This window comes from Condylura cristata, unplaced genomic scaffold (assembly GCF_000260355.1).
Source record: "Condylura cristata isolate star-nosed mole 26May11 unplaced genomic scaffold, ConCri1.0 scaffold00001, whole genome shotgun sequence".
Taxonomy (NCBI): domain Eukaryota; kingdom Metazoa; phylum Chordata; class Mammalia; order Eulipotyphla; family Talpidae; genus Condylura; species Condylura cristata.
In genome coordinates, this window is record NW_004567102.1 from 4,554,868 (window position 1) to 4,568,779 (window position 13,912).

The 13,912-nt window shown below is 51.8% G+C and overlaps 1 protein-coding gene across 2 annotated transcripts in view; it reads left to right on the forward strand.

Moving 5' to 3' along the window:
* Positions 1-11,125, forward strand: part of FGD2 (FYVE, RhoGEF and PH domain containing 2) — a 24,550-nt gene extending 13,425 nt beyond the window's left edge. For both annotated transcript variants that reach the window (XM_004673435.2, XM_012720514.1), the window contains exons 10-16: positions 4,681-4,760; positions 4,835-4,865; positions 5,231-5,323; positions 5,876-6,007; positions 8,834-8,980; positions 10,102-10,248; positions 10,593-11,125. In XM_004673435.2, the coding sequence (XP_004673492.1) occupies positions 4,681-4,760; positions 4,835-4,865; positions 5,231-5,323; positions 5,876-6,007; positions 8,834-8,980; positions 10,102-10,248; positions 10,593-10,808 (846 nt within the window). In that variant the 3' untranslated portion in view covers positions 10,809-11,125. The remainder of the gene's footprint in view (positions 1-4,680; positions 4,761-4,834; positions 4,866-5,230; positions 5,324-5,875; positions 6,008-8,833; positions 8,981-10,101; positions 10,249-10,592) is intronic.
* Positions 11,126-13,912: the final 2,787 nt, after the last annotated feature.

The window sequence follows — 13,912 nt, forward strand, 5'->3', positions numbered from 1 at the left end:
ATTCATTCATTCATTCATTCATTCATTCATTCATTCATTCATTCATTCATTCATGCATACTGGGGTACAGGCCAGAGGTGCAGGGGTGGTGAGAGGATTCACCAGAGACAGAGTGGGGAGAAGAACAGGCTGACTGACATAGTACGCTGCTGAGGGGAGCAGCGGGCGGGTCAAGAGAGGTCTGCAGTGCCATGTGGGTCACCTCCGGGGTGATGAAGTGGCCCTCACTGAGAAGCTTCTCAGTGCTTTGCTTTAACCTGCTGCGCCACCAAGGAGGCCCTGGATGATCTTTAAGACCTCAACCCCAAGGAATGAAGCTTATGACAGAATCACAAACATGATAGAGGAGATGGTGTGGGAGCTTCTTGGCCAGCCCCTCTGATTGCTCCTGAGTCCTGTGTGTCCTGAAGGCTGGTGCTAAAGGTAGCAGAGGTCCCGTTGGGCCTGTTTGGTGACTTCCTTTCTTTTCTCTATCACCAACATCCCCACCTCTCCCAAGATTGCCCCCTGAGGGAGCTGCAGGAAAGAGTAGAGCCAGGACAGCCCCCCTCTGGAGACCCCCTGGACTTCGAAGGGCCCCCAGCAGGACTGGCTGAGTGTCCCTGCTCCTCACTGGGCTTACCCGGCATTTTGGATCCCTGTCAAAGGGCCTTGGGGTGAGGCACCTGAAGGCCTTGAGGGTGGTGAAGGTCTGGTGGTGGCCATGGGCACCATCGGGAGATTCACAGACTGCACCCCTTGCCTGAGCTGCCTGAGGCCCTTTAAGAATGCAGTCCCTACCTCGCTTTACAACATGTAGTGGCCAGAAGGTGCCAGAGGCAGGGATGTCTGGGAATGTTGGCAAGTAAGACTGAGAAAGGGAGGGCGTGTCTGGTGCTCTGGTGGCTACATAGCACCCTCTCCTGGCTGGTACAGGCCTGCCGGGAGCAGAGCTGCCCACCTCTGCTGCTGAGTCGGAGGTTTGGAGGCAGGTTTGACCTTTGACTACTCCCACTGCCCATGACCTCTGAACTCCTCTTTCCTGGAGTCAGGGAGGCCTCGTTCTCTCCTGCTGATTCTTCCCCAAGGTCTGAGTTGGCCCCGGTGTTGCTCCATCCTGCACAAAGCCAGCATGGGAAGCAGGACAGGGTGCAGGCACACACACAGGGTCTCCAGTACCACTGTGCAGGTTGCGCACTGCACAAACACTGGCATCTAAACTGAACCTGGGCATCCACAGCAAACCTTGTAGGTGGCACACTTACCACTCCCACCGTCCAGCAGATGGCAGTCAAGCATCTTGTTCCACCAAAATCTGATTATGCCAGTTTGCCAACAGATGTCAGTGAAGTGTTTTGAGGAAGGGGTGTCTTTTTCTAATTAACACAAAGGCACTGTATGGGCAAGCAGGAGCCTGAATCCACCCAGACCTGAGAAGGGTGGAGGCTGAACAGTGGGGTTCAGGGAACTATCCTCCAGAGACTCATCCTGCCCCTCTCATCCGGGACCTGTCTCAGATGCAGTCAGTGCCCCCCTTTTTTTTCAAAGCATCAGCTTTTTACCTACTTCTGGACTCCAAATCTGAGATTTCTCCCTTCTTACCCCACTCCCCACTCCCTCACTCAATTAGTCACCCAGTCTTGCGAGATTTCCTGGTGTTGCCTCCCAGGTCGAAACCTCTTCTCCCTGCCCTGGTGCCAGCGGGCTTTGGGCAGGCCTGAACAGATTATCACCAGCCTTTGGGTCACCACTCTGTGCCATTTTGCCCTGATCGTCCTTCACACACAGCTGCTGAGGTGGCTTTCCCCAAACACCTCTTTTCACATAAGCTTCTCAACTTGTGAACCTGCAAAGGCCCCTTCTACAGGAACAGATGGGTTCTGTGGGCCCAGGGGGCAGACTAGGCCTAATGTGAGGAAGGATGTGCCTGCTGTCAACCCTTTTAGGATGCTCTTGGCCACCCTGAAGGTGCACAGGCCTGGCCTGCCAGGGCAGGGAGTTAGCAGAAGGGCTCAAGGGTCAGATGGATGCAGTGATAAGAGAGCCCACATTCACATTCAGGCTCACCAGGTTCTCTGTCTAGATCTCAGCTGCCCTTTGCCTGCCTGGGGGAAGACTGTGCTTACAGAACTCTGGGGAGATGAAGTGGGAGGAGGAGTGGAAATAGATTTTCTTCTACCTTTTTTTTTTTCCCCAAAGATTTATTTATTTATGCATACAGAACTGAGGTATAGGTGAGAGGTGCAGGGGTGGTGAGAGGCTTCACCAGAGACAGAGTGGGGAGCAGAACAGGCTGACTGATGAAGTACACTGCTGAGGGGAGCAGCAGGCAGGTCAGGAGAGGTCTGCTGCGCCACATGGGTCACCTCCCACCTGGGCGGGGATCAAACTCATGCTGAAGTGCCTTTAGCTTTTTAGTGCTGTGCTTTAACCCACTGCACCACCAGAGAGGTCCTTCTTCTACCTTATTGTAGGGAGTCAGAAACCTGAGTCTGAATTCTCGTTTTGCTTTTAGATGCGTTGTGACCTCAGGCAGGTTTCTGGTCCTTTATGAACCTCCATTTCCCCTTTTCATAAATGAGGGTGTTACTATCTGCTTCCCAAGATTGCTGGGAAGATTTTTCTTTAACTTTTTACTATGGATACTTTTAAGCTAAGAAAATCATACAATGAACGCCCATATACTCATCACCTGGCTTCAAAATTGTACACTTAAGGCCAGGTTTGTATCTTTAGCGTCCGCTTTCTTTCTTTTTTTTTTTTAAAGATTTTTTTATTTATGCATCGAGAATTGGGGTACAGGCAAGAGGTGATGGGGGTGAGAGGACTCACCAGATTAGGGAGCAGAACAGGCAGATTGACTGAAGTTCATTGCTGAGGGGAGCAATGGGCAGATCAGGAGAGGTCTGCTGCACCAGGAAGATCACCTCCGGGGCCAGGGATTGAACTGGTGCTGCAGTGGCTGTGAACAGCTTCACAGTGCTGCGCTTTAACCCATTGCACTACCAGGGAGGTACCAGTCTGCTTTCTTAACCCCTCTCCACTGGATTATTGACTTTATTTTTTCTGAAGATCTATTTGTTTATACATACAAGAACTGGGGTGCAGGCCAGATGTGCTGGAGGGAGAGAGGATTCACAAGAGACAGAGTGGGGAGCAGAATGGGTGGGTATACTGAAATACACTGCTGAGGGGAGCAGCAGGTGAGACAGGAGAGGTCTGCTGCGCCATGTGGTTCATCTTCTTGGCCAGGGATTGAACTGGTGCTGCAGTGACTGCTGACAGCTTCACAGTGCTATCAGGAAGGCCCCTCCACTGGATTATTTAAGAGCAAATTTTGGACAAAAAATCATTCATCTAAAAATATACTTTAATATGTCTTTACAAGAAATAAGAATTCCTTTTTATTTTCTTATGAGATAATAGCAGTACCATTATCACACCTAACAAATTAATAATTATTCCTACTTTTCTCTATATTTATTTTGGTCCTAGGGACATGACTGTATATAATTGTTAAAACCCCTAATAATGTACAGGACATGAGGATGGATAATAATTATTTAATAGTAAAAGCTTTTGGTTTTCATTGACTTTCTCATAAATGTCTTCTCAAAGCACATCTGCTCAAATATTGGTCTTCTGAACCTTTTATTTTTTTTTTAAGATTTATTTATTTATGCATAAGGAACTGGGGTACAGGCCAGAGGTACAGGGGCGGTGAGAGGCTTCACCAGAGACAGAGTGGGGAGCAGAACAGGCAGATCCACGAAGTACACTGCTGAGGGGAGCAGCGGGCGGGTCAGGAGAGGTCTGCCGCGCCATGTGGTCACTCCGGGACCAGGGACAGAACTCGCACTGAAGTGCTGGGCTTTAACTCGTTGCACCACCAGGGAAGGCCCTTCTGTCCCTTTTAATGGACTTCACTTCCCTTATTTTTTTTTTCTAATTTATTAATTGAAGAAATCAGATCATTTCTCTGGTAGTTTTTCAGTTTGGATTTCGCAGATGGCATTCCTCTGATATCACTTAACATGGTCCCTGCCCCACCATGTTTCTATAGGGGTAGGTAACTTGGACCCCCAGCCAGGTTCAGCTGCAGGAGACGAATGGTTGAGGGGCACCATCCAGAGTTGGGTACACAGAGGCTGTTAGCTTGGGGAGGGATGACAAGGAGCGTGCATGGGGAGCTCGGCAGCCTCACGGAGTACGTGCTGTCTGGCTGGTAGCTGTCATAAAGGCCTCGGGACCTGTGGGGTTTGTAGGGAGACGGTGAAAGACAGAGCGGGGGTTCTATCTGTTTGATCTGCGGATTGGGTCATCCATTCCTGCACTCCCTGTAGGGCGTGGAGGCCTATTCCAGGCCCTATGTCAGCTCTTGAAAACTGATGTGTCCCCCAACCCACTTTTCTGTTTCTGCTGACTCTTTTGCCACAACTGCTACCCTCCCTCATCCTGGGCACACTGGATGCTGCTAAAACCTCAGGAGCTGCTAAAACCTCAGGAGCCGTAAATCCCATTGACTTAGTGCAATAATGCAGTTGCAGGTGTCTTTGCTCAGCTCAGCAGGATCAACACGCGCCCTATCCCTGTCCCTCAGGCACAGTTCACCTCACTCCACGCCACAGGGCCGTCTGCCGGTGTGTGTGTGTGTGTGTGTAACAGGTCTGGACGGGTTGTCTCCCTTCCCTTCCCGAGCAGGTTCGAGAGCTGAGTGATGCTGAGTTCCCCCACTCCTTCCTGGTGTCCGGGAAGCAGCGCACCCTGGAGCTGCAAGCTCGGTAGGCAGCCGGTCACCAGGGAGCGGGAAAACTGGGCGGGGCTCTCGCAACACCCATGTTCAATTTCTGCACAGGTCCCAGGAGGAAATGACATCCTGGATACAGGTAGCGGAACATTCCGGGACCCCTGACCCGAAGCCACCCAGGCTGAGGGGTTCACAGGGGTGCACGTGCTCCCAGCTGCTTTCTGCTCTTCCTCAGGTCTTGCTCTGTGGGGTTGGTGTCAGACCTGGCTTCTCATCTCGATGCTTCTCACTGCTTTGCTGGGTGGCCTGGAGCAAGCTACCATTCCCTGTCTCAGTCCCAGTCACATCTGAAATCTGAGGCTAATAGCACCCCCTCCTTTATGTCAGCCGATGGCGCCCAGTGTCTGACACCCAGTGGGCCTTCAGCAGTGTTTGTTGCGTGTGTGGCAGCATAAATGGATGAGCAAGTCCTTCCTGACAGCCTTCTACGCACCCCCACCCCAGGCCTGCCAAGCAGCCATTGACCAAGTCGAGAAGCGGAATGAAACGTTCAAGGTTGCCAGCCAGGGCCCTGAGGGAGACATCCAGGATGAGGAGGTACACGGTGCTTGTGGTCCTCAGGGGCTGCTTGCTGCCTGTCCTTGCTCTACCCAGACCAGCTTGGAGGGCATGGGAGTCACCCAGCGGGAGTGATTTGAAGGGGCCCGTGGAAGCCTGCTCACTCCTGCATCATCCTTCTTACCAACTCAGTGCCACAGGCTCCCCCATTAGCCAATATATATATATGTATATCTCCTTTGGGAGCCGCTACACTCAAGTATCTCAGGGCAGGATTTTAAGTCTCTGAAGTGCTGGGTGTGGGAGTGATGCAAGCCTGGGTGTGAGAGAGGGAGAATATCTCTGACTTGGTTTCAAATCTGAGCTTCAAACTCGGCTTGCGGAATGTCTTTGCTGAGTCACTTGACTTCTCTGGGCCTCAGTTTCCTCCCCTGTAACACAGGAATAAGTAACTGCCCCAACACACTGCCCAGCGTTCAGCCAGCTTCATGTAGAAGTCACAACCCGTAACCGCAGCCACAAGCAGGTGTACAGGGGGTCCCCGGGAGTGGACAAAAGAGGGTCCTGAGTGTCCACCCCACTGCCCAACAGCTGCAGTCGGAGGAGCTGGGCCTCCGGGCACCTCAGTGGATCCGGGACAAGATGGTGACCATGTGCATGCGCTGCCAGGACCCCTTCAACCCCCTGACGCGCCGGCGCCATCACTGCCGGGCTTGCGGCTACGTGAGTACCCCCAGCACCCCTGCTGGGCACACCCTGGTCTCCCCTCCCTGGCGACTCTGCTGGTTTCAAACAGTGTCACCCTCATCGGGAGTCACTGGAGCACATTTGGACCTTGCAGTGCCCAGCTGGGACGAGGGCCCGCTTGCTCTCTTCCATACCTGGGGAAGTGGGCCACAAAGGATGAGTGACTTGCTGAGACTCTCTCCAAAGCTGGTGCCGTCATAAGGCACCTGTGTCCTTATCACCATTTCCCCAGGCTCCCAGACCCCCAATCAGGAAACGGTCTTCTGGGTCTTCTGTTCCAGGAGCATCCGAGCCCCTCAGCCCCTCAGATCTTGCACCACCACATCAACACTGTGCCTGTTAAGTACCCACCTCCCCGACTCTCCCACATCGTATCTCTTCCTGATGGCCTCAGCTAACTGTCCCCTTCTCTTTCGGCAAGTCCTTAGCACCCCAACTGCTGATCGGGTCTGTTGTTAACTGCTACCTTGGTTTCCTCACCTGTACAACTGGGATTAGAATACTAATCTTCAAGATGCTAGTGAGGACTCAGGAAAAGCTCTTTGTCTTCCGTCTCCCTCCTCAGTCACTCATCATCCTCACACAGGAGGATGAGCCACTGCCTGGCTGAGGAAACCATCCATTCCTCCCTCTTATCAACTCTGGCCACTTGCTTGGCTTTTTAAGCACCTGCTGTCTTTACCCTGTTCTCTGTTGACATCACAGCCCCTTCCATTTACTCTACAAACAGAGAAGTCCTTTGCAACCTCAATCTTTAATGACCTCAGGGGGACAGGAGGAGACCAGCTGGGCAGGTTGGGGCCAGTCAGGGTGGGGTCCCCAAGATGTGTTAAACTGCCATCAGGACACAAAGTCAATTTCTAGGACTGGGACACACCTATGTTCAGTTGTAAGTGATGAGTTACATCCTAGAGCCAAATAGAAAGGATCTGGGGATTAGCTACTGTTCTTGGTGATTCACATCAGTAAGAGTTGAGTGGGTTCACATTTGTGACTCTGTAAGTAGTTTCTAAAACATTATTAAAATAATACAAGAAATACAGAGAGACACAAATAGTAATAATAATGCCAGGTACCTGGCTTCCAGGTACAAATAAAATATTTCTGACAACTAAACTAAATGTGTAATCCTTGGATGGATTCTAAATTGGAAAACAAAAAAACCACATACAGATTACAAGATGGTATTGATGCTAAATTTCCTGGGCATGATCTTGGCATTGTGGATAGGCAGGAAGATGCCTTTGTTCTGAGGAGATATTGGCTATACTAAGGGTGAGATGTCATGATGACTGTAACTTACTCTCAGGTGGCTCAGGAAAAATAAAGGACAGACATGGGAAAAAATGCTCATGTGGCAAAATGTTCATGACTGGTGAGTCTGGTGGACAGGTATCGTAGTAAGCTTTTGACTTGCCCTCTAGGTTTGAAATTTTTCAAAATAACACATTGGTCGAGGAGAGAATAAATATACGTGAATAATATGAAAAACGTAAATGTCTCAATAAATTTAAAAAAAGTACTTCCAAGACAGTGGAGGCCCCCAGTGTGGGGCTGCGTGAGGTGCCCTGTCCCCGTTTGGGGGTTTCTCATGCCCGTATATACCTTTGTACTCTGTGAGTCATCCTTTCGGTGGTTGGGTGCCCAGTTTCTGTCTCCCGGCCTGCCAAACGGGAATCCTGGCGAGGGTGGGGCAGCCCGGCCTCCTCCAGGGAGCCCCTCCCAGGCTGAGTACTCTGCCAGGCGCAAACGAGCTCCCTGACGAGTCTCCCTCCTCGCTCATCTCTCTCTCGTGCCCCCCATTCCCACTCGCACACCCTGGATCTCTCACACCCGGTCTTCCTGGAGGGCACATCCTCCAGCACCTCATGTTTCTCTCAAAGTCTTCTCAGGCTCTCTTTCCCCTGGGGTCCCCAGCATGAGCCACACTGGCCTTCTTGGGGACATCTCTGTGCTGGGCTGGGGGTAGCCCCACTCCATGGGGCACAGATACAGCCACTCCCTCATTTTTACATGTTTCCTTAGAACACGCTTTTTATTTATTTATTTGTACAGAAATGGGGTACAGGCCAGTGCAGGGGCGGTGAGAGGATTCACCGAAGACAGAGTGGGGAGCAGAACAGGCAGGTTAATGAAGTACACTGCTGAGGGGAGCAGCGTGCGGGTCAGGAGAGGTCTGCCACGCCATGTGGTCGCCTCCAGGCCTGGGGATCGAACTCATGCTGCAGTGGCTGCAGCCAGCTTCATGGTGCCATTGCACCACAGGGGAGGGCCCTGCTTAGAACACTCCTGAGTCTGCTTGAGTGGAATGCGGACTTTGCATTAAAGGTAAATTGGAGAATTGTAGACCTGTCCTGTTTATGGAGGGCCAGTCGCTGCCAGTTTGCTGTATGCCCTGGCCCCTGGCTGTCCCTGGCTGTCAGGAGAGGACAAGTGTCTAGAGCTGTTCACCTGGCAGGGTGGCTGGCAGAGCTAGGTGAGCTGGCAGAGGTGAGAGAGGGCTCTTGGAGAAGAGACTCAGATGTCAGGGCCCGAAGCTGCTCTCCCAAAAGGGGACTCAGAGGGGAGAGAAACTGAGGCACTTAGAGTGGGGGGATGGGCAGAAGACCCAGAGGCCCAGCTCAGCCTGCACGGCCCCCCTCTCCCAGCTGCTGGGCCTCTGCCAGCACGGGGCTCCCCCACCCCGCCTGCATTCTCCCAGACATTGCTGCTGCTTTCTCTGGTCCTAGCTGTCCCCTCCTCAGCCAGACACAGCCACAGTCCGGTGCCTGGGCCGCAGCCCCACCCCTCCTGCTTCCTCAGGTGGTGTGTGCCAGGTGCTCCGACTACCGGGCTGAGCTCAAATACGATGACAACAGGCCCAACCGAGTCTGCTTCAACTGCTACACCTTCCTCACCGGAAATGTGATCCCGGAGGACAAGGAGGACAAGAAGCGGGGCATCCTGGAGGTGAGGGCCATGCTTCCTCCGTTCAGAAGAGGGGGACCATGTGCTGGTACCCCCGAGGTGCCGAGGCACAGAGCGCCTCGGACACCCTCTCACTCCTGCTCTCTCTGCCACAACCCCCTCTCCAGCACCCCCCCGCCCCCCACCAGAGCTGGGCTTGTCACCAGCTGGATGCCACCTTTGGCTCCAGATTGTGCTCCATTGTCTCCCACCTCTGTGTTCCCGTGCAGGAAAAGCATGGCCTCGCTAGATACTTTCTGTTCACATCCGCTGGGCCCTGCCCCAACAGTCCCGGGTGCTGCTGATTCCATTTCACAGATGGGGAAACTGAGGCTGCAGGTCAGGGTCCCATTGCTACAAAGAGGCAGACTGGAGGCTATTCTAGACAGGACTTCAGTGGCTAGTCGTCCTGTCCTAGGTGCATAAACCACCCAGAGAAGCAACTTGCCAAGGTCAACATCCAGTTAGGGCCAGGGCGCTGATCTGCACAGATGTTCTCTCTGCTGTCCTTGGGGTTCTGCTGAACCACCCCCCACTTCCTAGGCACTCCTCAGGTGCCCCTCCATGCTGAGCAGCAGGAGCTGCACTCAGCACTGCTTTAAAAATATCCAACCTGTGACCCAACCCAGGTTCAGTTACCACCACGCAGCTGCCCAGCCCTCATTAAAATCAGGTCCACGTCCCACAGACCCTGGGAGGTGGTTGAACTCAGCTCCTCGGTTCACGTTAGTTCCTTCCCAGGGCCGTATGCCTGCTTTCCAATCCTCGCCATCCTTCAAGGCACAGCCCCTACTCACACGTGCCCTGATCACTAGACCTACACAGCCTGTTCCTGGAGAGGCTCTGGTCCCCCCTCAGGCTGCAGTTCTGTTTCCTGCAGCATCTCACGCGTTTTAACCTCCCAGCATCTGCCCCCAGGTCACACGTGGGGCAGCTTTGATGGCAGCGTTGCCATTGCTCAGCTGTATGACCAGAGGCCCATGATAGGATCTCTCTGAGCCTCTGCAACAAATCATCCTTCCTTGCGAGGTTACTGCAAGGGTTACAGTGGCGACTGTCAAGCACCAGATCGTGGCTGTCATGGAAGAGGACTCCGTTCCCAGACAGTCTCTCTCTGGTTTTAGAAGGGGTCCGCGGCAGGGTCCGAGAAGAGCCTCATGTGCAGCTTCCTGCAGCTGGTTGGGGACAAGTGGGGCAAGAGCGGCCCCAGGGGCTGGTGTGTGATCCCCCGGGACGACCCCCTCGTGCTCTATATCTATGGTGCCCCTCAGGTAAGCCCACTTGCCCATGCCTCGGCCTCTACAGTGTGTGTGGGGAAGGGGGCTGGGAGGGGAGTATTGTCAGCCCCATGTGTCAGATGGGGAAACTGAGGCCCAATGAGGAAGTGGTTCCTTCAAATCACAGTGTTAGTGGCCCTCAGAGCTGGGCCCGGACTCCAGGTCACAACGGTTTTGCCTTTAGGAAGTGCCCAGTTCTCCTCTCCTTAAATGGCACCTGCCAGTCCACCCTTTTATGTGGGTGTTTGGGGGCATGACTGTTACCTTCCAAATGACTGCTTGAGGCAGTGGGACAGAACATGGTGGACAGTGGCCACTCTTCTCTCCTCCCTTCCCAGGACATGCGGGCTCACACCTCCATCCCCCTGCTGGGGTACCAGGTGATCACTGGGTCCCAGGCTGACCCCCGGGTCTTCCAGCTACAACAGTCAGGCCAGCTCTACACCTTCAAGGCAGAAACCGAGGAGCTGAGAGGCCGCTGGGTGAAGGCCATGGAGCGGGCAGCCAGCGGCTGGAGCCCCGGGGAGCCCAACAGCGGGGACCTGTCTGACTGAGCCACAAATGGTCACTATCTCCTCTGAGCCTGGCTCCTGCCATGGATTGACCCTGTGGCCTCTGCCACCTACCACCCCAAGCTGAGCTTTCAAATAACTGATGTCCAGTCATCTGTGCCCAGACCCTGTGTCCTGATTTGGTTTTCAGAAAATATGTTCTTTTGGAGAAGGGGTGATCAAGCATCCTGGTATGCCCAGACAAGTGGGGTTCCTGGAACCAGAGATTTCCAGTGCAAAAACTAGGAAAGTCCCAGGTAACCAGCCTGAACTGTACATCAGTATCACCTGGGAAGCTTTCAAAAATGCCAGTGAAAAGATTAATGTGAAAATAAATGAAAATTTACAAGCACCAATGCCTGTGTCAATCACCAAGCATTCTGACCTCATTGGCCTGGCATCAGGTCTAAGTCTTATGTGCAGCCTGGGCTTCCCAGATGACAATAAAAGTCACGGCCTGTCAGGCCGAGCACCTGTCAAGTGCCAGCCATGGCAGTGGTGCTAGCTACAAGCAATAAAGATCCTTGGGCCAGGCGCTGAATGAGGTGTTTTACATGGGTGATCTCATTTTACTCCCAGGAGTCACAGTGCCCTTTTTCCAGATGCGGGTACTGAGTCTTTGAGAGGTTTAGTCATTGCCTCAAGGTCACACAGCTGAAGCCAGGCTTTCAGAAAACCAAGTGGAATAAAGTCAGCACTCCTGCCATGTGAGCAGAGCAATAGCAGAGAGCAGATAAGAACAGGAAAGAAAAGCAGGGAGTTTGTGAGGAAAGGGGGAGAAGACAGAGGTGGGAGAAAAGGCAGCACAAGAACACCTGCACTGGCCCTCTACTGGGGTGAGGCTGCTTTTTCATAAAGGACCACCAGGTGGTGGTGGTGGCCGCCTCCAGTGGCCCTGGCCCGTGACTGACACCTTTCTGTTTCCACTGAGCTCTGCCAGGGTTGTGCTCTGCCTTCGAAGAAGACAAAACAGACAAGTCATCATCTGTGCTCTTTCCAGGCTCAGCAGTTTGCCCGCCCCAACTGAGACCACCTCCCCCCTGTAAGGTGCTGTAAGAATCTAAGAAAATCTCATTGGCACATCTCTCTGGTGACTAGAACAGCCCTGAGTTCATCCCTTCATTCAACGAACAGTTGTTGAGCATGTCCTATGCTTCTAGAAATCAGCCAAATGTGATGCCTGTACTGGGGATACAGCAGTCAAGAGAATGACAAAAGTTTCTGCCTTTGTGGAGTTTATGTCCTATTAGTGGTGGGGAGGGGGGATATTCAACAAAATCAGTATGTCAAATACAGCAAATCAAGTGCAATGAGGGCCGCCCTGGTAGCCTAGGGTTTATGGCTCATCATTATCACTGCTGGGGCCTGAGCTCAATCCCTGCCAGGGAGGTGAGCCACAAGGCGCGGCAGACCTCGCCTGTCTCGCTGGCTGCTCCCCTCATCAGTGTACTTCGTCCATCTGCTTGTTCTGCACCCCACTCTGTCTCTGGTGAAGCCTCTCAGTCCCCAGCACCTCTAACCCACACCCCAGTTCTTCTATGCAAAAAAAAAAAAAAAATGTGATGAGTACTTCAATGGGGTGGCAAATCCTCCCAGACATTCCTAGCTTTTAAAAGAAAAGTTTCAAGTCCCAGGAAACCATTCCATTGCAGGCAAATCAGGATGGAAGGGAAGGGGAAGAAAAGAGAGCAGAGAGAGGCTGAGATCAGTGTATGTGTGCTCATTTTTAAAAGGGACATTAAAGAAGGACTTACTGAGTATGAAGATGCCTCAAATAGTTAAAATAATATTGTCATATGATCCAGTAGTACTAATTTTGAGTACTTACTCCCAAAATGTGAAAACACTAACTCAAAGAGACAAGTGCCTCTCTAGTCACTGAAGCACTATTCACAAAGGCCAAGTTATGGAAACAGTCCAATGCCCAGTCATGGATGAGTGCATAAAGATGTGACAAGCACACACACACACACACACACACACACACACGGGAACACTATTCAGCCATTAAAAAGATGATATCTTGCCATTTTTGACAATGTGAATGGAATTGAAGGGGATTATGCTAAATGAAATAAATTAGAAGAACAAAAAAATGACCGTATGATTTCACTCGTTTGTCAAGTATTAGGGGAAAAAAGCAAATGAACAAATAAATACAAACCATTCTTCTGACAACAGAATGGTGTTTACCAGAAGGAAAAGAAGGGGGAGGAGAGGGGTGAAGAGAACCATTGGTTGGTGGTGGATGGTGACTAAACGTTTTTTGGTGTGTGTGGTGTGATATATGAGAAAATATGCTTGTGCTGTAAACTAAATGTCCCTCCATAAAAAAAAGGGTGAGAAACTATGCTTGTGCTGTAAACTAATGTCCCTCCATAAAAAAATTATATGTGTGTGTATATATATATATATACATACATACATACATACATATTTATATACATACACACATACACGCAATATAGTCTATACATATAGTATATGTAAATACAGGAAAGCCTCGTTGAAAAGTCCAGAAGGGAATGCTATATGCAAGGGCCCAGGAAGACTGAGAGAGATGGGTGTCTTTGGGTGGAGGTGTCTGAATTAGTTTTAAAGGGGTGAGGTCCCTCCTGCTGCTTTTTGAATAGACTGAAGGAGGTGAAGGTGGAAGCCGTTCGGAAGGTGCCATAACGATCCCAGTGAAAGAGGAGGTGGCTTGCGTCAGGACCAAACAGTGAAGATGGTGAGAAGGAGCCAGTTCTGGATTTATTTGAAGGTAGAAGGGTTGGGATTTCCTCTCTTTCCTCTCCTTGAAAGCTGTGAGAGAAGGGAGGAGCCAAAGGTGAGTCAGAGCCGGTAACCTGAAAACATGGAGGTCACTGTTTGTTTGCACACACCAGGCTAGCTCTTGCCTCAGGACCTTTGCACTTGCTGTTAACGGACCCTAACAGAGATGAGGAGATGGTGGAAGGGACAGGCTGGGAAACAGCAACACACCAGGAGTTGTGACATGGACAAGCTATAGCTGAGGTGCCCACTCAGGAGCACATCCAGCAGTGAGACCCTTGCTCCAAATCTGGGCAGGGGATGTGAGCCTGGGGGCTGTCATCCTAGAGATGGGT